The 25,592-nt window shown below is 37.6% G+C and overlaps 1 protein-coding gene across 1 annotated transcript in view; it reads left to right on the top strand.

The window, feature by feature from the left end:
* The window catches only part of nbas (NBAS subunit of NRZ tethering complex), a 161,942-nt gene that overhangs the window by 122,220 nt on the left and 14,130 nt on the right, over positions 1–25,592 (top strand). The window contains exons 50-52 of the mRNA XM_008398001.1: positions 16,156–16,295; positions 21,354–21,501; positions 22,882–23,016. Of these exons, the coding sequence (XP_008396223.1) occupies positions 16,156–16,295; positions 21,354–21,501; positions 22,882–23,016 (423 nt within the window). The remainder of the gene's footprint in view (positions 1–16,155; positions 16,296–21,353; positions 21,502–22,881; positions 23,017–25,592) is intronic.

Here is a 25,592-nt window from a genome sequence, read left to right as displayed (position 1 = left end):
GTTTGCCTCTATCGTCTGCTCTGACGACAGAGGCATTAGAAGACTGGACCCAACAAGAGAGATCTGTCCTAGGGAACGATTTCTCTAATCTTAAAGAACAAACTTCCCCGGCTGGGGAAGTTTCAACCTCTGTTCTGACAAAAATGGAATTAGAAGACTGGACCTCAACCTGAAGAGACTAGGGACAAGGTAATGATTTTTCCAATCTTCCCTAGCAACAAACATGGATACAGAGATATGGATATGGATGGATATGTTAATGAACAGTGAAAAACTTGCGTAAAGTGTAAGGGAGTTGTAATTACAACTGTCCATCCATTTCATCCATCCATTTTCTTCCTCTTGGGTCGGGTCGTGRAGGTAGCAGCTTACGAAGGGAGGTCCAGACTTCCCTCTCGCCAGCCACTTGTTCCATGTCCTCTGGGGGAATCCGAAGGCGTTCCTAGGCCAACAAGGAGACATAGTCCCTCCAGCGTGTCCTGGGTCTTCCCCGGGCTCTCCTCCTGGTGGGACGTGCCCGAAACACCTCACCAGGGAGGCGTCCAGGAGGTATTCTGACCAGATGCCTGAGCCACCTCCTCTTGACGTGAAGGAGCAGTGGCTCTAATCTGAGTCCCTCCAAAATGATTGAGCTTCTCACTCTATTTCTAAGGGAGAGCCCAGACACCCTACGGAGAAAACCCATTTCGGCTCTTGGGACGTGGAATGTCACCTCTCTGGTGGGGAAGGAGCCGGAGCTAGTGTGTGAGATTGAGAGGTTTCGGCTAGAAATGGTCGGTTCTACCTCGACGCTTGGCTCCGGTTCTGGAACCAGTCTTCTTGAAAAGATTACCGACCCTTCTTGGAGTCCTTGGAGGGGGTTCTCCAAGGACCCTCCAAGGGGGTTATTATTTAATTATAATAATTAAATAATAATCTAATTATTAAATTATATAACAATTAAACTATAAAATTATAAAATATAATTATTTAATAATAAAAAATATTAACAATAATAATAATAATAATAATAATAAATATTACTATTTATTGTTATAAATAGTAATATTATTTATAAGAATATAAATATTTATATTATTTATATATTTTATATATAAATATATATTTATAATAAACACACTGTTTTTAATAATAAAAAAAGTGTTTTTTATGATTAAAAAAGTTTTTTTAGTACTATTAGTACTATTGTGATTAAAAAACAATAGTAATATAATATAGTTATATAAGTTATATTATAATTGTCATAATTTAATAACATATCAATATCAATATTTAAATTTATAATTTAATATTATTATTGCTATTGATTTTTAATAATAGTAGTACTAATATCCCCACAAAAAAAAAAAATCTGAATATTCAGTCCATTAGAGTCTTATGTTTTTATGGCTTGATGTTTATTTTGCGATTAAGTGATCAATGTGGTAGATTAGCTACTGCAGCTATTAGCTCATTAAACACCTGCTGTACTGATGATCAGGGTCGCAATTACATATTATTCAGGTGGATGCGAACACATAAATCGGCGCCCATCCCCCCCCCCACAACATACGCTCGCTCTACCCCTATAGCAGCCTACCCCCAGTAGCCTAGCATCATGACCTCTTTGTTTTGAAGATCCTGTAGCTTCCACTTCGTCACCCTGACTCTCATACTGATAGGAGAAACCACAGAGCTCTGTTAGGTGAAAAGCACATCATTTGAAGTTGGGATATTTTTCCTCCAACAGGTTCCAGAGGAATGACCTCCAACCAGATGTTGGACTTGATTTTATTTCAATGTCATTTGTGAACGTTAGAGTGGAGCTATAAAAGTTGAAAAAGGTTATCATTTTGGAGAAAGTCTCATCAACATCAATATTTCCACTAAATAAGAGGCAAAAAAGTAGCTTGATAGAGGATAAGCCTCTCAGACTCTGAGCTCAAAGCGAGATGTCCAAACTATCCATCCATCCATTTTCTATACACCCTTGTCCCTAGTAGACAATTTATTTAATTTCAAATAATTATCACGGTAGAAGCCATTTGTTTGTTAAATACTTAATGAAACATATTTACCGTGTTTGATGTTTGTTGTAAATGACATATAGTCACAAAGAACGAGATAATTAGTCCAAGTTTGTCATTTATTGAACGTTCAGAAACTACAGGGGCTGTGATGAGCCACAGCAAAGGTAAACAAAGGTAAAACAACCTGAACAGGTGATCAACTAAAAACATCTCCTACCTTTTTACTCTCCGTCTCTCTTTGTCATTTAAGGACACCCGTTGCCGTGGCAACCGCCTGCGCAAGCCATAACATTCAGTCCGTTACAATATTAAGGTTTCAAGCTTGATATTTATTTTGCGATCATTAATAAGCCTCTCTAAACACAACGGTGGTTGATTAGTTAATTTTAAACTCCTTCTCTGCTCGTTATTTTGGCGTGGAACCGAAACGCACAGATTTGCGCAACACCTTACAGAAACAATAATTACTGAGATCATTATTTTTGTTGGGTCTTTAATATGAACATCTTGTTGATTTTTTCTTTTTTTTTGTTGTTGTTCTTTAATAAAGTTACGAACGTTTTGATAAGGAGCCAGAGGAGGACGTGCTGGTTTCAGCGTCCTGGCGACGTTCAGTTTGTCACCTACCGCCGAGATCGACGTATTGCACCGCTGGTCTAGCAAAGCACGAACAGCTCAGAAACATGAAATGGGGAAAAAGCTATTTATTAACTGATTTAGTCGTATTTTAGATTGTTCTTGAAAAACTAATCAGTCACGGCTGATTAGTGGCTGCACCTGCATCCATTGATTTTTTTACAGCAGACAGCCGCTCCCCTCTCTTGCAGGTACAGCGTACCCCTGCTAAATCTTTTAGGGGTATGCAGTACCCGAGCATACCCCCTTACTTTCACCCCTGGTTGTGATGATGGAAAAGAGGAAAATCGAGTCAATAAATGTAGTTTTACTGTAAATATCGTCATTCCAATATCAGCTGTGTCAGTGGAAACACCTGCCACATGACACATGATTCAGAGCCAAAGCTGGGAAAGATACAGGGAAGTGATAATGAGGGGTTTTAGATGTATGTGTAAATGTGTGTCTATATATATATATATATATATATATATATATATATATCACCATTCCCATCCATCATTCTTTCTCCCTCATTTAGCATCCCAACACTCTACTTAACTGGAGAGACATCTAAAGAGGAAGGTATTAATGAGCCCAATTGAAATGCTGACATTTAGCCAGTTTGGAGGAGGAATGGAGTGATATGGAGAAGGAGGCATCGAGGGTATGAGGGGTGACAGTGGGAATAGATTTTGTGACTTAATTTTGAATGATTAGTCATAACAGCAGGGCATCGAAATGCCACCACTGTCAAGATTGGAGGGTCTGTTTTGTCTGAGTGCATGTCTTTGGGAATATTGTGGCCTTTACGTCAATGGCCATAGTCTACGAAGGGTAATTTGTTTCTAACATAACAAAAAGGAACAAACACAAAAAAAAAACGGACGACGTCAAGGCAAAATTCTGCCATGTTTGTTAAAACTTGTTAATGCGATGCTATTTCTACTTGGTGTTTAAGGTGAAAGTAGTCATCGTGCTGAATCCCAACACAGTTTTCTCACTAACTACCACATCAGACCTTAAACAGTTAAATGGAAATCTGCAGAGAGCAGTGAAGTAAATTGAGCCAGGTCACCGCATCAGGGCCTTCACACCTGTGTTTACTTTAAATGTTACTCGGCCCAGAGAGGGATTACAGAGAGAATCACCAGCAGGTGCTCATGCGTGATTGGGTGCATGAAATGTCATCATCTAAGCTCCTCATCGCCCCAATCATTGATTCATGCTACAAGGCCTTTTCGCCCCTGTCACTGTCATGGATCATTTGCTGTGACACACCATTTTGGTGCTGAGCAGTTTGGCCTTGCTGTGTGGTGTGTATGCAATATGGATGAACTGAGCTTAGCAGAACACACTGAGTAGCTGCACTCTGCTGGCCTTCTGGTCTGCAGGTAAACAGCCTCAGGAGCTTGCATACCAAACCTGTCCTCAAACTTGAACTTGCTTTGTGAACAATATTATATTTTACTTCATTTTTTTTTTTTTTGCTTTAGTTTTAAATGTCCTTTTTTTTAATTGGCATTACTCTTTAATTTACTTTTCATTGCCTTTCCTAGGACTCGGGCATATTGCTTTGGGTTGGTGCTTGCTTTATCTTCATATAAGTAGCAGTTGAATGGGCAGATCATTTAATCAGCAAGTTATTATACATTTTAACCGATTCACCAAATTCCAGATGAGATGTCCAGTGGTTGTCAAAAGTATTCACAGCTCTAAGTCTTTCACCTTTAAAACTAAAGTGCAAGTTCCATTTATATTCAGACCCAATGAGTCAATACTTTGTAGGTAGAACTTCCACTGCAATTGTAATTCTGTGGTACTAATTTGTAAATTTGCAATTTTATAGTATATTTTCAGTGACTGTTTTATTTTGTGTTCAATGCCAAATGTTTGGTTATGTTTTTTGCTATTATTTTGACATCATTGGAAATGGGCCACAAATATGTTAGGAAATTCTTCACCCATTTTTTTTTACCAAGGCAAATATCTTACTCGTTTTTCAGGCCTACAATTATGTATTTCCTTCTTTTAAATTAAACTATTGCTATGCTGAGCAGGTAAGAAGGAAATAATTCACAATCATTGTCTTGTATTTTATTTTAATTGGGGGGGAAAATAATGTTATATGCAATGAGTACCTTCAACTTTTGGCGTGCTGTTTAAAAAGTTTGGACATCCTTGTATCTGTTCATTGCACAAAGTGAAAAAAGGAAGAAGACAGGGACGGCCTCCAAATTTTTCAATCTTACCTCAAATCAGCATTTAGAAACTGGAAACTTTGACACAGTTGTGTGTCCCAATATGACTTTTATTCCAAGAACCCACCTAAACGGATTTTGGAATGGGTCGAAAAGGTTGATATCAAGCTTTTTGAACCTAAAACCTTTTGGTCAAGCCCAGTTCTTTGGTCATTTTGTCAAATATATCATAAGCCATGTCTATCCAGGCAGCTCAGCAAAGTAAAACTGTGTAATTGCTCAAATTCTTCTGTTAGTGTTTTATGAAGGTTTTCTACAAAGAACCTTCTTACTCCAGTCTTATGTTTCTCTGTGGGCTTGTGTTGCCATGGTATGTTTATAGAGCGAGTAAATTCATTCCTCCATTTCAACATTAGAATAGTTGGAATAAGTAAGTTATCATTGACTACCAGAATAAGGTAATTTGATTTTTATTCTTCCTGAGGAATCTTAGCTAGAGAATAGGGAAGAAAAATTCCCAAATTCCAACTGTGACATCTGGAGATGGATGAATTTTGGCTATTAAAGTACCCCTATTCAGTCTACCACACATCTTTTCTAAGAAAAATATTTTATTCAGGAAAAGGCAAAATGGTGTCACGTCTTTTCTTTTTTGTCTGCCAGTGGTTATTTCGATAAAACTGAATGCTACCCGAATGCGAGAATCGTCCTGAATGAAATGGCAAAAATAAAAAAATCTTGACGCATCTAAACACAAATGTTCAACATATGCATGTAGAAATCTGAATCTTTCTAGTTAAATTGTGATATTTTTCAAATATTTGTGCTGCCACCATTTAGAAGAGTATGGACATTTAGGTGTCTTCTCAAATGTCCTCCTCACTTTATTAAGACCATTTTTAAACTGTAAACTTTTGGAAATTAAATGTTGTCCATTCTGAGTTTCAATCAACAAATAGCTCGGGTACAACAACTTCAACATATCCCAGTCTACCAAACGGCAAATTTTAGTTTGGCGTTTTGCTTCAGATTTTGTAAAAATTCAAACATGAACCCTTGTCCATGTTGGAAAACCCATAGGTGCTTCTCCCTCGTGTTTTTCTCTACTTTCATTCTTGTGCAAGAATCAATTTCTGTCAAAATTTCAGACACTTTTAAACTTTTTTTCCTTAGAAACACTTACTATAGGTATAAATCACATCTCTAATGCTGTCAGGAAGTTACAAATATGAACCAGAGCCTGTCAGTTGCTAAGAACACTTTGCTGCTGTCATTTGTTCCATTATAACATAGCAGCACTTTTGTAGTTGTCTATCATGGCATGACTATTTTAAAAATGTTCACATTGCAAAGAAGATTGAAGTGCCCATCAATATTTTACAATGTATGCAAGTCAAAATGGGGTCTAGGTTTGAAGGCTCATGTTTTTACTTTAATAACTGTAAATATTTAGGGTGTGTTTCCAAGAGGATGTGACATGTGCTTCTATGTACTGTTTGTTCTTGCTTGAAACTATTTCCCCTCCTGCCATTTTACAAGACTCCATCTGTTGTATATTTAAAGATTGCTTGTGTGCGACTCTGTTGTGCTAAGATGAGCAGTTTTGGAACATAAAAAGAAGTAAAGAAACTCTGGTAAAGAATAGGACCTTTTCAGCCTCATCCTCCCCCCCCTCTTTTACAAAGTACAAAAACGACAGACAGATGTCGTTTTTGCACATTGGAATCATGTATGAGTTTGGTTCTCTGTTTTGCCTTGAGCACCAGACCATACTGTGACATCTAGATCAAAAATGTGTGGCATCGTCAGGAGAAACGATGTTTCTTATTGGATGAATTTCTAATTTGCATATTGATGTGACGTGAACGGCGGATTTCTGTGGTAACTCAATGTAGTCATTGGGCTAGAGGTTGGGAAAAGGGGTACTATCCAGAATCCAGAAGTGGAAAGAACATAATTTCACCATAAACCAGCCATGACCAGGTTCTCCTTTATAAGGTTTTCAGTCAAGAAATTAATCCCACTAGTGTCAGTGGGATTAATTTCTTGACAAAAAAAAAAATCACTTTTTTCCTTGATTGAAGTCTGTTAAAAAAACGTATCGAACTGTGATTTTTGTGCACCATTACACCCCTATGTTCTAATATGACGGGCATAAAAAGTGCACTTTGGTGTGCACTTTAAACCTTGTGTGTATTTTCCGATTCCTTTGTTCGACCCGTGCTTTACATTTGGACAGCATCTTTTAGAATAAAAAGGTGTTTCATGTAAAAATAAAAGACGTTTTGAAAGTTGAGGGGTACTTAGAGAGGAGAGTAAAGAGAGCACTGTCTGACGAAAGTGAATGAGCCAGGCCTTGGGGGTGGGAGGGATTATACATGAGTGCAGAGAAAGACGGTGGAGAGTCTTCCTTTCCAAGTGAATAAATAATAAATGCGATGAGCTTACGGCCGCAGTCTAATGCAACAGATCAGGGGTCATTGTCGTGATAGCCAATCCTCGGCTGTGTTGCCACGTGTTTTGGCAGCTTTTATCTATCCCCCGCGGCTCTTTGAGAAAACTTTTATTTATGCTCTGTTTTTAACTTGGGAGCCTGGAGAGAGAAGCACAACACTTTGTCATCTCGGTGGGATCACAGATGATTCAGTCACCCAAAAAAAAAGAAAAGAAAGCAGAGGGGAGGCTGCACAATAAAATAAACAAGTAAAGACAGGATGTGGAGAGAGAGACAGACAAGAGGAAAAATGAGGAGAAAATAGCCAGAGGACAGTTGAAGTTATAGGAGTGGGCAGCACAGTGCCAGATAGGGTTGGAGAAAGATGAAGAAATCTCAGATGAAGGAGGAGGGGATAAGGATGCTTTTGTTCATAATCTGTTTTTGCAAGTTCCTTTTCCTTTATTCCACCAGGTAAAGCTCTTGTTTTGTGAGTCTGCCTAAGCCTATACGCACTTGTAAATAGCTTGAATTAGTCTCATAAACAAAGCCCTGCACTGATTTCATAGAACCAAAAATCGCATGAATAAGACACATTGGTTTATAAAATGATTCATATCTCTAGGACGTCCTCACAGCTTGTCATGTTAAAACTACAATGGCAAGGTATTATATTGGCAATTTTATTGATATATCATGAAGCACATAATTGTGAGGCAAAGATAAAGAAAGGCTTGGTTTTTCCTTTTTTGTTATTTTACCACAAAAAAATCTGAAACATGTGAAATGTTTTTTTGATTCAATATTTGTATTTGTAGCACCTTAATGGCTGCGCATGTATGTATATATGCTGGAAGGTGCAGCTCTTCCCCAGTCTCAATTCTTTGGCAGCCACTAATTGGTTTCCTTTCACGCTCCATCTGTCTTCCCGTCAAATCAAGAGCACCATCTTCCACGTTTGCTGTGTCCCGTGCGTGACTTTTGACAAACTTTAAATGAAACTTCTTGTGGCTTTTTCTTAACATTGCCTTTCTTCTCACCACTCTTCCACAAAAGCTGGATTTGTAGAAAGCACAGCTTATACTCCAGAAGATTCTCACAACTGAGCTCCAGATCTCTCCTCTAGTTACTGCAGTTACTCGCAAACTTCAGTGTTCTTCACAGAAGAGCTTAAATTAAATTACAAACTGAGCGATTTAGTAATTAGGTGATTTCTGAAGGCATTTGGTTGCTTTCTCAAATTATGAAAACCATCACTTCATTCCCTTCCACTTACAACTGTCTGATACATTGTGTGGATTTTTAACATTAAATGCCTACCAAAACACAAAGATTTTCTGGTTGTAATGCAACAGAATGTAGCAAAATTTAAGGAATATTACTAGATGTTATGGTATTATTTCGAGAGTCCAAGCTGTAACCCCGTGTGTTTGGTAGTAAGCCACATATTTTTACATTTTAAACGTCTTCCTGGATTATTCACCTAACACATATGAGCATTTATTATTTGAGAAAACCTGGCATCCTGCAACATATTGCTAAAAAGGAAGCAGATAAATCAAATTCATGCAATTTTTATTCACACAGGCTTTTTATGTTGAGCTACTCTCTGTTTTACAAGCTTTCTTGTTCATTCTTACACTCTATGTATTGTTGCTTTCTTACCACTCCCCTTCTGTGTTCTGTCATCCAAACTCTTCCCATCTCTTATTTTCTTTCTTTCTCGAGGCATGCACCATTATGTATACTCCTGTGTCGTGTTATACAAGGCAGATCCTCCCCAGACATCAGCGAGAGCAAAAAGAAATATAGCGAATCTAGGGAGGGAATAGGAAGCTGTATTTGTTTGTCATTGCACTTATCCTGTCATGTCTTACCCTGCTTACATTGGAGTGTCTCTGTGTTTGTTTTTCCCCACAGGTGCACGTGTCTTTATCTTTGTACTTATGCTTTCTCTGCATGTTTTATGTGTTTCACTTTCAAATCGTAATAAACCCTCTGCCTCCCTCTCGCCCTCGGGGTAATGCCATCGTTGGCGTTTGCTTTTCTTTGCGTTCATTTTTGTCTGAAAAACTGAAGTCTCTCATCCCCGTCACTTTCTTTCCAGCTTCACTAATTTTCGCCCTCTCTCTCCCCTTGTGAAGAGTGTGACCTCTGCAACTTTATTCTGCCCGTCGCTGGGGACATTAGCCGGCGCAGGTCAATGAATATTGATGAGCTCACTCAGAGCCCACTCAGTAAAGGCCAGACGCAGAGATGTCTACGTCCTCCGGCTCTACTGCCGCTCCGAGCCCGATACACTGACAAGCGCGTTCTCTCCTCTCTCTCCCTTCCCTTTAGTTCCTCTGCCACTCAGGTCAAGGACTGGGATAATTGCCAAGTTGCTGAGAACATTATCAGGCAGTTTTGTTGACGGGGGCAAAGGTTCACTTCTGTTTCACTACAAGCTTATAAGAATTCAGAAAAGAAAAGTGCATCTTTGACTTGAGTTTGATTTTAGCAGCACCACATTAGCCTGCTTTTGTTATAAGATGCTTTGTTGATGTGATGGGCGTAAATAGAGATAAATGATTTCCTGCTTGAACCTTGTTCCTGCCATGCGAATGGCCTCTGTTGTATCTGCTATAAATGTTCGGTTTATATTCAATTAAAATACGAGGTTTTTGCTATTTGCAGCTTTTTCTCACTAGCATTTTGAAATATTTATTCATGCAACATCTGTATGAATAATTTTTTTTTAAGTGCCTTGAAATGACATTTGTTGTGAATCAACGCTATATAGATAAACTGAATTGAACTTCTTTCTGCACCGCTGCACACTTAAGGCCCTAAGCTTTCTCGATAAATACAGTTTGCCCAGTCACTTCTTGTGGACTGCATTACTGTTCTGTCTCCAGCCCAGTCAGCTGTCCTGGATAACTGACCCAAGAGGGCAATAAATATTGGTGTATATGTGTCAGTGGAGCTTAAGAGGGAGGGGGGAATATCTCAGAAACCTACGTAGGTTCCTGAAAAGCTACCTGCAGTGATAAAGCACCATGTTTCTCTCATTTATGTTGGACTGCAATAAATAGGTACTGAAGTATTTTCCTTATTAATGTTTGGGTCATGAAAGATGACCAGAAAGAAAACATGGTGTGTGATGTTTTTTTTTTTTGTTTGTTTTTTTTACCTGTTGGTCTTTCGGTCTCTGTGAGAAAGTGTCTGCACTAAAAATTGCTGTGAAATGCATCTCCTGCTTCCTGACCTTCTTCTGAAGTTGGCTCCCCCTCATAAATTTACATAATAGCTTTAAATATTTTATTAGGCCTTTCTAAACTCTGTTTAGGCTTCTGAAATGTGCTCTAGGTACGAAGGTAATAAAAGACACAGATAGAAGTCACAGCTTGATGAATTGCAGAAAATATGTGGGAGTTGCAGAAGGTAAAATGCCTCATCTTATTGGTGTAGAAATGTTTGCTTACAGTGCTACATATAACTCGGATTTTTTTTTTTCACATATGTCACTAGATATTTTATTAATTGCGACTCATTTATTGTTTATATAGATTGTCAGAATCAGTGACGTTTCCACTAAAGCAGTGCTTCCAAACATTAATCCACGTAAACTAAAGCTTTTTTTGCATTTTGGCCAAGACTGCTTCAGGCCTTGGCAGTTGCTGTAAACCATCAGAGGTTAATTTAAAGAAAAGCACTCGAAATTCAGTACAGTCAGAAAAGGCTTTCAGCTACTCTAGACAGCATCCATGTAAGAACAGACTTCCTTTTTCTGCTTTAGTAGATGACCTTAAAACACCTGAGGAGGGATGGTGGAAAAGCTAAAGAAACTGTCAGACCAAAGGTTTGTGTGACTGTGAGATTCTCACAGTAGAGTGTATCTTAAGATTAACTCATGGCTTTACAATAAGACATATAACATTATCCCATTGCTTTGTTTAGTTTGGTGTTGTTGAATTGTTTTGATTATTGCATGCCGTAGTCTTTGTTTCATTACTCTATGCTTCATACAGCCAGAGAAGACAAAAGGCATTCCAGCAATTACTTTGGAATCTCAGTCTTCTAATTGTGAGAACGGTACGATGAAACATTTTATGATTACTGAAACCATAACTTGTTACGTTTTAGGAATGTCTGTTGCATCTGTAGTTGATCTGTGTGATGGGCTCTCTTTAAAGTGCACTTTGTGGCCTAGACTCTTTCATATAATAGTGCAAAGACCAAAATGCATCATAGTCATTTGTATGTCGGAACCCATGTCTTTTTTTTTTTTTGTTTCTTTTGTGGGTTTTTTTTGTTGGTTTTGGTTGGGTTGAAAGCTTAAATTAATCAATTTTATGTTCTGACATTTACAAGGATCTACTAAAAAAGCCACTGTTTCCATGGCAGGACAGATGCTAGCAATGAAAGAAAAAAACTGAGCAAAAAGTAAATTGGGAAGAGTTTAATGAACCAGTCTTAAAATTTTAAACATGTCAGTCGATAATTTACATTATACATTAACTTTAACGTTAAGCTTTTACTTTTAGTATATTTTAATGAGCTCATGCCCTGCAAATTTGGCACCGATTAAGGGAATACAAATTCCTGTCTCTCAGCCAATTTCCAGCTACTTTAGCTTTGCCTCTTCTGAATATAATGGAAAAACATTAGTGACAGCAGGATTTAAAAGTAAATAAATAGATTATTTACAAAGAACTGTCCCCATAGATCATAAATATGTGCCTTACATCTGTTTAAGCTTTCAAAGCAGGTTCTTGCTTATGATGCTTACCCATCCAGACACAGACTATTGTTGGTATTCATTCCCCTAGTGTGTGTCAAGAATTATCTACAATTTTACCTTCATGTGTCACATGTACATGAAAGCTGTTCAAATTTAAAAGAGCTTTGCTGAGCTCATTGAAGTTTCAGTATTTGTCCTGAGAGAGGCTGCTTTTCAAGAAAACACTGAGATATGGGGGAAATTATTTCTCTGCATTTTATTAAAGTTCTTGCATTCACTTGATTCTTCCCAAGTCTGTATAAAACTGTTTGCCTACATTAATTATCCTCATTATGCTTTGGTGGTTGTGTGCATTCCCTCTAAATAAACTAATAACAATCTCCTTCCATGTTAAAAGAATCGAAGCAATGTCAAAGTGTATTAATCTGTAATCTATCGGACTTCAAGCAATCGGATAATAATGAAAATGTTGTTTCGTATGGCCTTGTTAAATGTAGTTAAATGAATATGAAATATCAGGTTAGATGTGTTTGTGTGCACTACTGAGATCTCACCTTCTATCTATACTCCCATCTATCTCACACACATACCCATGAGGACACTAAAATTACTTTAAAAAACATGTATTTCTTGTGTAACTCTTCCTCCACATCTGCACAAACACATTAACTTCTTTGTCTTCGTGTGTAATAATAAACAACAAACTAGGCAATTGATTTTTTTCCACATGCACGAAGAGATTGTGTTAAACGTCTGTGCCCTCGCTTTTGAGAATCAACCATTCTTACGATAATCATATTTAACACTCCAGCTCCTGTGTCTAGTTTCGTTTTTTTAACTTTGTGTTGATCGAAAAAAAAAGATGCCAAAGATCAATGAAGTGGCTACTGGTTTTTTTTATATATATTTTTTTATTTCAGCCATTTTCTGTGCGCTTAAGGCCTTTTTTTGCCCACCTTTGGGTCTCCTTGCTCCTTTTCATCCTTCTGCTGAAAGCAGGGTTAACTGTAGTCATAGTGGAAAAGCATGAAGTAGTAGATTTAATTTACAAGCTTCGTTTTCAGGGTCAGCACAGTAAATAAAATGGGTTTCATCCTTTTCCTTCAACTTTCCTTTCATGTCTGTCTCCATGCTCTGTTTGTTAACCTTCAGTCTTGCTGAAGTTTGTTGGTTTAAAATGTAATGTTGTGTTTCCCTGTCTGAGCAAGCATGTGTTTTTTGTTTTTATCACAATATGTTAGCAATTTTGTATCTGAATGAACCATAGGATTTTTTGAGAAATGAGAACAAATTGTTTAAACTATTTGCAGAGCACTACGCAAAGAATAAGGGAACAAACTCCCTATGCCAGTTTTAAAGCAAGATGAAAACGGTGTAAAAAAAGAAAATACTGAAACTTCAATAGTCTGATTGACCAGTCCTCAACCCGATTAAAACGCAGACGCTATGAAAGCTGTATAATCAAATTCATGCAAACCTTACTGATCTGAATGTTCTAAAGAATTCTCTTCCAAAAATAATGACTGATGGTGTAAGAAAGGTCTTTCAATACTGTAGCTAACTTAAAGTAGAGCACTATCACAATATTAAAAAAGAAGATACAACACAATAATGCCTAAAAACTCCTCAATGCAACGCAATACCTAAAACCAAGTCCCAAACATTATGTTAAGTCATAAAAGGAAAATAAGTTCCTATTTGTAGTATGTCCATCTGATTTCAAGTCATCAGCAATCCAGCCAAATTAATTTGAGTCCACTGAGTTCACTGTTGTTAAGCCATGCCACAGTAAGGTTTCTCTGTACAGTTGAAGCAAAAGATTAACAATGTCTTCTGTGTGAAAAATAGTTCTTAAGTCACACTTTGCAGTAGCCATAGCGAGGAGGAATCATGGCGAGAAGTCGATATTTGTGACTCGTCAAACAAAATAATACTGGTTCAAAAAATAATTCTTCAAATTCATCAATAAAACCAATTCACCTTGACACAAAATCTTAAAAGGTTATGGAAACAAATATTGTTGCTTTCCAAAATTCAACAAAGTTTTTGGAAGCACCAAATATTCAGATCCACTTGTAGACTGATAAATTGAAAGTTACAGTTCTTGGTTCAACTGGCAAATCAAAATGCAATTTTAGTGTAGGCATAAAAGAACCTTATAACAGTGCAAAGCTCTATAGGTGTATCTTGCCATAAGGCTTCTATATTATTTTTGAAATATGAAAAGTTAGATCCAGACACTATTCTCAAGTGTAGCATAATGAAACCCAAACCATACCATCATAATACCTTCCCTGCAGGCAAACATGACAATATAGAAATGCTATTTTATGGGAATAGTTTTTCGCTACTGGTGGCAGAGGAAGTAGCCGGGATGGACAGAAATATGAAGGTGGAAAATTATACATTAACCTTGAATGTCAATATTTTTCTGAGCTCAGACTAAGGCAACAATTAAATTTTTCAGAAACTGACCTGAGTTGGTTGGAAAATTGCAAACTGAATACCAAAATGTGGCCAGTTTGTAGGTCCTTTTAAAGACTTGGATAGTTAATTGCTGCCTAAAAATGATAATGATATATAAAACAAAACAACATTGATCATTGATAGATTTGAGTGTAGAATGAAAATTAGGTTATAATGACTAGAATACATGTATGTGGTGGTTTGCTGCACAGATAAGCTAATTGATTAAAAATACTCCTTTGGGAAGATCTAATTCCCACTTTACGTGTAATTATAATATGAGCTGCCCGTTCCTGCCCCACATCCCTTGTTCTTGTTGCCCTGCTGCACTATGTTCTTTGTGTACCGCAAAAAACTGTTGAATTTAATCACCAGGCACAGGTAATTGCAGTCCTCACTTATTAAGAGAATATAAGCCTCTTATCTATGTGGTAAATGGGAATGAATCAATTATCAGTTGACGGTAGGTTAGATCTGGTGTGTGTGAACTTTTATAAGAATGTTGTGTTCACCTTTGTCCATGCAAAATAATGTAGCCATTAATAGTTTAATGCATCTGTAGTTGCAACAAAAACTACAGTTGCAAAGAACTTATAATTGAATGTTCTAAAAAGTAATCCTAATGTTATCCATATCCTTAAACTTTCAAAGATAAGGAATAAGCATGGCGGTAAAAGTTAGAAAATGCTTCTGCGATAAGAAGACGTACAGTGTTCATAAAGCAGAAACACTGATTAACACGCTCTGGTTTGCAGATGACATTCACTGATGGATTTGATAACCTCAGATTAGGGCTTTTTGCAGGTAATTAAAATTCTGTTTCTGTTTCTCGTTTGACCTCCATTTTTGAAAGGTCTCAAGTTTAAGCTCTGCTCGTTTATTCCCCTACCCAACTTTATGAGGAAAATGACTCCAACACAAGATATGGATCTGATGTGCAGCCAGTTAGTTTTGCAAAGATTTTTTTTACTATTAAAAAGAGAAGCACAACAAATATGGAAGCATAAATCATTAAAAAAAAAAGTTTTCTCTCCAGATATAAAACTATTGCACAACTCACAAAGCAGTAATAAATACACTAGGAAGTCAACATCAAGACCAGCAAAATGGGAGCAAGATTGCATATTTTTTGAGTTGCAGAAGTACTCTATTAGTCAGGAACACATTCAGAAGTGATCCGAGATAAAGTTTTAACTATGTTATTATACCAGTCATTATTGGTGAATACTGTATACATTCAGATTTACAGAAGCATAATTCAAAAACCCTGAGAACAACTTCTGATACAAAAGTTAATAAAATGGCATTTCTAAATCAGTGTTTGTTTCTAGAGTTGTGTAGCCCAAGTTGGCAACTTGGTCGAGTAGCTTTGCCATATTTGTTTTTATTCGTTTAAAACCATTCTTCTCCATCTTTCCAATAAAAACATTACTTTTTGGGGAATTTTTCCTCATTTTGGATTGTAGGCAGCTGATTTCTGATTCCTGTTTTTGATTTTGGACAGTGGTTATGGTGCATAACCATAGCAACAAGGCGGTTTGCTTTTTTTGTTTTGTTTTTTTAACAACCTGGAGCAGCAGATCAACGTCTCAAAACCTCAGACAGTACCTGTATTATTGAATCGTATGTGTACAATCCTAAATCTGTACACCAGGTTTTGCTCTCAGGGTGTTTCTCTCTCCTCACCTTCCCCTTTTTTGCCTCCAGGTTCAGGTAGAGGATGTGGAGGATGAAGACAAACGGTATGCCCTTTTCCAGGAGATGTTGGATGGAGCGCAGAAGTGGGAGGACTTTCAGTTGCTCACGCTTCTCTTGCAAGCATGGCCACCCATGATGAAAGATGAAGTGTAAGTTTTCTTTTGTAGCATCTGCAGCTTACTGATGGTCTTCACCACAGTGGCATCAACAAATAAAAACAAATGCATTAATGTGTGCCCAGATCTTAAAAGTGAATGTTTGGTTTTCAGAAACATTACAACATCCAACGTTGTAACTTTGGTGAGAAAGAATCCATGACCTTAAAAACATTGAAAGATGAGGTAGTGTTATTCCTTTGTTACAATAGCATTGCTCAAGGGGTTTTAAACTGTGACTTATTAAAGTTAATCTGTAAACGTGGCCAAAAATACTACCTAAAACAATAGAGGGAGCCAACCTGATCTGATAAATCTCATTTTCCAGTGAATGTAAGATGTTTATCTGGGGAGGATGCACTTAGGGATGAAGACCATCTGGCAGAGGCAGCATGTTCTCTGGCTAGGGTTTTGATATAACACTTTATCACATTGGGGCATTTCTGGGCACAGCTTCACTCTGCCACAAAGTGTTTGAATGAAGTTTCAGCCAGAAGAGTTTCTTTTCAGGTCAGGCAAATAAAAAAAAGGGCAGTGTATTTTTCATACAGGTTAAACTTTTTCATTTCAAGATGTTTAGAAATGGCTTTATATGCAGTGTTTGTTGTCGTTCTTCTTACCTAAAGCTTGCTATATTTATCCTTAGAGGGACTTACTTTGACTTTTAAATTGTAGACATTTTTGTGTTTCCAGGCCATTTTCTCTACTGTGTTTTTTTTTTTTTTTTAGTTTAAAAACTATTTACAATAAGCTGAGTGATAGATGAGAACTGACGTTTTGAGTTGTGATTGACATGCATTCTTATAGAGCTGTACAGGCGCTATGGGTGACTGCAGCACAGAAAAAAATAAAATAAAGAACTATTGTTTACTAGTGGCAATATTTTGACAAATATTAGGCGACATAGCCGCGTATATAATTTTGCAATACAAACTGAAACATTTCTACAGTAATTGTTTACACTTTGATGTCATTCAGAAAAAAGCATCAATGTATGGGAAGGATTACAAACCATCATGTTTTTAGGTTTTTTTTATTATTATTATTGTTTCCCAATAGATTTAGACTGCATTTGCCTTATTCAGAAATGGCACCAAGTTTTTGTGAAATTTGGAGAAGTAAGGCAAAAATAGTTTTTAGATGCATATTTAGAGTACATAAGCCATCAGGCGTGTTAGTGTTTTACTGGATTCCGTTTAAAGATTATAAAGCAAAGGCACACATTGACATTTTTAAATGGGCTTCTTTTATACAATTCGTTTTCCTTTCACTGAGAGCTGGCTCTGTAATTTGTGTCTTTAATTACTCACAAACACATTGGGAACATGAAGTTGAATAACAGGGATCATCTGAGCCTTAGCAAAAGTTGGCTCTAATATTGATAAATCCCTGATGATGAGATTGCTTGTCTCCCGCTCTGTTGTCCTCGATTAACAGCGGACTGTGTTCTAACGAACGCAGGGACAACGCATAGTTAAGACTTCAACATGGAGCGTCGCTCGAAAGGCTTCGATCTGCAGTTTAAGTTGGACATTTCCACATTATTGTGTTTCTGTGCATCTACCTGAAGATCAAAAATATGAACCTGTCAGTAGTCACTGTGGGTATTATTATCTGTAGCGTTATTAGACTCTCACTTGAACTGAGATTTCTGAAAGTCTGCCAACATTTCTAAATCCAGCCTTATTCTGACATTCAGAGCAACTTTGCTGTGTAAGTTCAACTTGCTGTTATCTGCAGTCTTTGTTGTAGTTGCCTGAAAGAGCCGTATATACATCTCGGTTTTCTTTTCAGTAGCTTCTTATGCCTTGTGTACTTTTTTTTATTATTTATAAAAGTGATGCCAGTGTAACCTGACAATGTTCACATATGGTGTGTTCAAGGATTTGAAAAAGGTGGGATCTCTCGATTCCAACCAGCCGATCCCTGATAAACTGATTAACAGTCAAAGCCAGTGGTTTGACATCTGGTTCATTGTGACATGTATGGAAGCTTTTGTTTTTTGAGGGGTTTTTTTTTTACATTCAGACATTTAATATTTACGTTGCACTGCACTGCAGGGATGAATCTGTACAGGTCTTAATAACTTTTTATGACCAGCCTGCAGCTTTCAACATAGCAAGTCCCGTCTCTAGTACACTCCAGTTGATAAAGGCGGCAGAAGCTTCTGTGCATGGGGCCATAAGGTTTTGACAGTGGAGGCCCATATACGCTGTAATTCCTTCACCAGAGCTGCAGGTGAACCCCCTGATTTCCTGAAAGGGTAGTAGGGTCACTTAAAAAGCTCATACTGTGGAAATAGCCCATTAGATGGAGAATCAATTCCTCCTAGCACTCAGGAATGGAGACAAATTGTTCTGCCTGACTCCAGCTTCTGTGCTGAGCTTTTTACAAAAGAAGTTGGAGAGCTAGGATTAGGTTTAGACAACACAGCTGCACTCTGCCTTTGACTGGAACGCCTCTGACTTTTGGCGCGTTATAACTGTCAGACTGCTGAGGCTGTCACGATCGCTTCTTCTAACCCCAGTTTTGTCGCTGCCCTGTCAGATTTAAATAAAACATCAAGCTGATTGTGTGTTTAAGAATTCATTTAAAAACCAGTGATGCTTTCACACTGAATGAAACAGTGTGTGTGTGTGCGTGCGTGCGTGCGTGCGTGCGTGCGTGCGTGCGTGCGTGCGTGCGTGCGTGCGTGCGTGCGTGTGTGCGCGTGTGCGCGCGTGTGTGTTTGTGTTTGGTTAGAGTCAGGATTTTCTTCTGTGCGACTACAGAAGGCTGTTGTTTGGATGCCGAATTAAGAGCGGAGCTTATCCTTTGGTTTGTCCACAATCTTTGAGTCATGATTCAGAACATGGATTGAGGCTGGCTGTGACTCACATTGCGCCTTGTGACAGATTTGGCGGTGTCATGCTGCAGCACCCTTCTCCTGTCTGTTATTTTAAAGCTCAGAGTGTTGTGTGGCAGCACCATGAGTGGACTCTGTTTGTTCCCATGGCCCCCTCATGCAGAGGTGAAACAGCTGCTCAGGGCGAGAAACTCGGGTTTCTTGGATGGAGAGATGCCTTTTTTTTTTCTTACTAAATGATGCTTGTCTTTGTCATCATAGCCCACACTTGTTTTTGCATGGTTTGTACTCTATGCTTTTTGAAGAAAAAAATTAAGCAGACAGATTTGATAACGGATTTTAACCCTCGAAGGATTTAGTTTTTCATCAAACACTGATAAATCACTTCATTAAACAATACAATTTGCCAACATTTTATATGGGTAGCTTTTAATAAATATGTTTGAGTAGAAATAAGGAAAGTTTAATTATTTAAAGCAATAGCAGGATTGCTTCTACTGTAAACCTGCAATTTCAAAAGGTCATTCAAAGATTTTTTAAGGAAAGAAGGGATAAAGACAATGAAAATTAAGGGCATGAAATTTGTTAAACTATTCCAAGTGGTTAATATCTGACCAACAAGTCTGAAATCTGTTTAGGACTCCCTATCTCATTTCAGATTTTTTGTCTTTTGCTCTCTGTTCAATAAATAATGCACCCCTTGTCATGCTAATCACCTCCAAAATCTTCAGCTATGCCAACATTCCCAAACAACTGAAGGTGTCTGTACAGTTTTGACTAGGTAACGTTTTTTCCCCATACATCACATAAATATTTGAAGGCCTCAGCACCACTTAATTTTTATTTATTTTTTGTATTTCTCTTTCTGTGGCTTGATTTAGATGCAACAATACTTTTGTTTTGCATTATCCAACTGCACTCGCCAACATTTGATTCACTCAGCAAAATTTGCTTTATATGACTCTCAGCTGACATCGTGTCATCAGAATTTAAATACCTGTCTCTGAAAATTAACTATGGGTCTTATGTTTTTTTTTTTTCCCCATCTGACTGAAGGTTTTGTTGGGCAAGGATCTGTTGGCCTTGGTGGGAGCTAATCTGTTACTGTGGAGGCATTATTGAAGGTCGTAAAAAGCTCATAAGAGCATGTCAACATAGTGATCCCTGTCAGTGCTGCCAGCTGTCCTCTGGTGTGTAAACACACAGGAGAAGGATGATGCTGAGTGTAGGTGTTTAATATTTACCGCAGGGGGTGGAGGGTTTAGTCAAACATTGTCTTCATAATGTCATGGCCAGAATTCATTAGTTTATTTACAAACCTCCTGATCATTCTAGCTGCTTTCATGCCTGCCTTGTATTTTTATGCTGCTTTTCTTCATTTTTTTTTTTCATTATGCATAATGTATGCCATATGGTGCGCAAACTGTAGTCATCTGCTTTAATCCGGTCTTTGTCTAACAGGATTATCATCTGATGTCATAGGACTGCAAAGAAAAGAATTGAATACTGTAGCAGTTCACTGGTTTGAGGTAGTGAGGTATTGTTAGCTTTACAACACAATATATGATAGCCCTAAGGCTAAAAGCACAATAACATCAAGCAGCATCTTAACAGAAAGTGCAGCAAACTGAAAAGCCATCAACATACCTTTTTCACAAAACTCAGTATTTCATACAGTTAGTCAAAAACAAAAACACTGGATCACTGCTGGGGATCGTACATACAGTATGAGCTGAAGTAAAAAGTGCTTTTACGATTTTTAGGTTTTGTCAGTCCACAAAGAGACACTAATTTTAGATTTTAGAAATGTAATTAACAAAAAAAAAATCTTAAAATTGTATTTATTCATTTTCTCCTGTTAAAAAAGATGCCCTGTTCTTATTTTTAATTTTTAATTCAAAAGAGGTACACTCAAGTCTGTTTTGTTTTTCCCTGTCCTTTTCTAAGAAGAAAATTCAAAAGCTATGTTCTCCTGTAATGGGCTTTTTGAAAATGTTCTTTTTTTTTTTTTTTTTTTTAGCTATGTCTTGTTAGGACTGGCATTTTAATAATGCTATTCGAGCTGCAGCGAAATATGCTTTTTCTTCATTTCTATGCCTGCCTTTTTAATCAAGCTTTTAAATTATTGCAATATTGTTTATAGAAAACACAAGCTTGTGGGTATAATACTGCACACAATACATTCATCTGCTTCTTTTTGTCTGCAGGGCCCAGTCAGAGCGCAACCCCTGGGTGATGCTGACCTCAGCTCTGCTGACCCGCTGCCAAGCCTCAGAGGGCGCATTAGACTTGGGTCAGGAGTTGGTCTCCATGGTGAGGTCTCTTTACAAGACCAAACACAAGCTCCCTGTGCAGGTAACAGGCCAAAATGATGCACTATTTTTTTTGTTGTTGTTGTTTATGGTTTCCATTTTCCTATAGTTGCCCAGACTTGACAGTAGCAGCAGATAATGTTGAAGGAAATGGCATAACAATGTTGTATGATTTCCTGCAGCAAAGAAATATGGAAATGGGCTGTATTGCCATGTACACCCGTGTTGAGACCACTGCTTTTTTAAGACCTTGCAGAAATAATCAATCTTTTTTCACATTAATTTTGCAATCGCAAGTTTCTATGTGCTTTAGTGGGATTCTATATGTCATATTAACAAAGTAGTGCATAATGATAAAGTGAAAGGAACAGTATACTTCCAGCTAAGCTGTGGATTTCTGTAGCTCCTCCAGAGTTATTATACCATTTCAGTTTGCAATTATGCACATTTTTTGATCTGGTCTTTCACATAAAATCCCATTAAAACAGATTAAAGTTTGTGGATGTAACATGAAGAACTGTGGGAACGTTCAAGGGTTGTACAATAACATAAAATGTATAATTTTCAACTCTCTGAGATAAATCATTACATAATGTTTTTTTTTTTTATTTTGTTCTGTAAAATTATAAATCCAGGACCTGATCTCTTGAAATGCTTGTCACCCCTGCAACTTAGTGAAGCGTAATGAATGTGACTTCAACACATTTTCATTCTTTTTTTTTTTTTTGTCTCAGGGTTGCCCTAAGTTTGTTTAAATTCAGGCAAACTACGCTGCAACACCTGCATTTTTAGCCTGCATTTTAATACAGGAGCCTTAAGCTATTAGACGTGTAACGTGTTAGCATCAGCTCTGTTGTTTTTGCAAAGCATATATTCACCAGAAACCCTTGACATCCGACGTTCCCTAATGCTATTCGTGCCCTGCTGAGCACTATGCAAGGATCAAGCCAATCATTCAGCCGGTCATTCTGTATGTCTAAGGCCAGCTGACTGTGATATTAGTTTAGCGCTAATGCTATTCAGTGTGAATAGGCTAGTGTCAGCCTGGCTGTCTGATATTACCGTGGGAAGGAGGGGTGAGGAGGTGCAGATGGAGGCCTTTTACTCTGTTCTGAACGGCTTTAATTTGAATCTGCTGAAATGAAACCGCCGAAGCATGAGGGAGTCAGATTGCATTGTGTTATCCATACATTACAGGATGGGACTGCAACAGGAGCCAATGTCTGCAGCACACATCTGTTTGCGCGTAAACCTTTATCGCTGTACAGTATAAGCACCGCTGATTAACCTTCACTGTTTCTCCTCTTTTCTCCCCCGTCTTTTGTCCTCTTTTCCTCGCTTTTATGCTGCTGTCTTACCAAACTCATCTCGCACATCACCCTCTCTCTGCCCATTCATCCGTCCTCTTTCTCTCCTCCGTCAGTGTATCCGACAAATAGCACACCTGCTGCTCCACAGTCAGCCGAGCCTCCAGCAGCCCGCACTGAAGCTAATGGCCGAGAGCGGCGACGAGCAGCTGCTGCAGCTGACTCTGGATCAGATCAACGGCATGAGCGCAGTAAGTGTCGCTGTAAAAATAAATAAATAAATCTGCAGCATCTCGTGTTCAAGTTCAGACTAAGCTGTCTGCGCTGCATAAAGAGTAGTTTTGAATGCATTTTTGATAAGTATTCAATTAATTATGCACTTTGAAAATGGCACTATTTTACAGCTTCACTAAACCCAAGATGGTGTTTCAGATTTTTTTGGTTCCCTCAGCCATCTGTCAGAGCCCAGATGTTTTTGGTTTGTAGCCTTATGAAAATGCAGAAAAATTCCACATGCTGTGTTGAAACGGAGACTGAAACTGACAAAAGAAAATCCCAATTTAGTCGATTAGTTTTTTTGTACACCAATTATATTCTTTTGAAAAATAATCCAAAGGTTCTCCACAGTTAGATGTGAGAATTATATTATGAGCTTAATATAATTTTGGTTTATGCTTGACTGGTTCTTTTTTGAAAACATTTTTCACACCTTGATGAAAAAGTTGGTTGGCCCACACATAGTCATTCTGCAATGATTTGGTCTATTTAATCCACATATTGGGTGCTATTATAAAATCCTGGCTAATTATAGCCACTTGGGAAGCATTTTGTCAGATTTGTTTAATTTAGTGTTGCACCAAAAAAAAAAAAAACTTCCAGGAAAAATCATCGATCATTAAATTCATCTTCCTCCTGCGCATTATAAACACTAAAGTTGTCTTTTTAAATCTCAGAACTGAATAGCCTCACACACACTTCCTCTGTGTCTGAGACAAATTTGCTTTTGAGCTTGTGCTGTCCTCTTCATCAGCATTTTAAAACCCGTTGGTAAAAAGTCATATATCAGCCACATTGCAGTGCCAAAAGCAAGTGAAAAAGGTATAGTGGCTTACAGTCCAGAAATTATGGAATCGATGCTGAGAGGTTCGCTTTGAAAGCACAGTCAATGTTTTTAAATCCAAGATGCATGCTGTTCTTTACTTGAAGGCTGAGCCTTTTGGAAAGTCTTCATACACCACAGTTGTGCATCAGCAAAATAAAATAGATTATTTCTTGCAGAAATAAAGTTGTCGTAAGATTCCAGATGGAACATCCTGAGGAGTCGAACACATGGCCTTTCTGTTCTTTTTTTTTTAAAGCATCCTTGGGATACATTCCAAAAAGATCAGTCTTAACATTTATATAAAGCAGTCTTCTTCCATTTGCCTATGTTTTACATTTTGAGAATCCATGCTCAGATAAGGATGTAATCTTTTAAGAACGTGCTCTCCACAGTTCCTCCAATCAGATAAGCAGTTGTCATAAAGAAGGCCTCTTAGACTCTGTGGACCCTCGCTTTATTCCTACATCAGATAAGAAAAAGCCTCAAAATTAACTGACTAAGTCTGTATTAAATGAAAAGATCAAGCCCCTATTTCGTTAGACCTGCTTTTACCCCGCAGTGACATAAGACAAGAACTGAGCGAGTTTACACACTCCCCATACTACGAGTTTAGTGTGAAAGAAACAATACGAGTTTAGAAAAAAAATCTGGTTTTAAAGTGGGAGTGAGAATAAGGACGGGCGACGGGAAGGAGGTGTTGAGATGGGCATATGTGTAATTAATTAAGTCACACTCATTGTTCTTGTGGAGTCATTATATTGGTTTTCTTTAACCAATAGCAACACAAAGTGAGTGCCTGATTATCATGGACACAGTGGTGTTTGTGTCTGACTTGTGGCACACAGTACTATGAAAAAGTGTGTGTGCCTACATATTTTGTTTATGCTATAATGTCACACTTAAATGTTTCAAATCATTCAACTAATTTTTATAAATGACAAACATCACCTCAGTTAATTGAAACAGCAGTTTTCAAATGCTAGGTTTGGTTAAAATGGAGGGGAGAAAAAAACGCTATCCAAAACTAACTGGATGTGTTTGATAACCTTTCTTCCTTTGTTTTATTAAATTAAGTAATCAGTTCAAAACTACATTATATATTTATACAGGTTATCTTTGTCTGATCATTTTTTAATGATCTGAAACGTGTGACATAAACGCAAAATCAGAACCAATCTGTGAGGAAAGTATTGCTTTCTACCGTCATTGCTTGTGTTTATTCCAGTATTTTCTATACATGGTAGAAAAAATATTTCTCCTTTATAAATAAAGATTTTAAAAAGTATCATAAATGAAGGGTAAGAGCAAATCTAAATGCATCAGGCAGATGTATTTACCTAGTTTGGTGCCAGGTAGCTCATTGTCTAGGATGTAATTACACAGGTTTTCCTGGCAGAAAGAGAGTGTAGGAAACAGCAAATTCTCCATTTGGATAAATGTGCTTATGGCAAAAGAAGTAGTTCGATAAAAGTATGCCAAGCTTGGTTATTCCTAATTTGCGGAAGAAAATGGTAGAAAAGTAATAAAGCTATAGCTGCAGAACCAAACTTTTTTTTTTTTTTTGGCACCTGGACTGACCCTGAGTTTAGGATACGCTGACTTACCGGTTTTGATTCAAATTTAATTCAGAAATGCTTTTATTCCAAAAGGAAATTCAATGTTGCTCTAACTCATATTATTCAAGGTTCTTCAAAGAGTCGCTGTAGATGCTGCTTAATATGGGCA

Source organism: Poecilia reticulata, linkage group LG21 (assembly GCF_000633615.1).
Source record: "Poecilia reticulata strain Guanapo linkage group LG21, Guppy_female_1.0+MT, whole genome shotgun sequence".
Lineage (NCBI taxonomy): Eukaryota > Metazoa > Chordata > Actinopteri > Cyprinodontiformes > Poeciliidae > Poecilia > Poecilia reticulata.
Note: the sequence above shows the minus strand (reverse complement) of the source record. Positions and strands in the feature narration are given on the sequence as shown.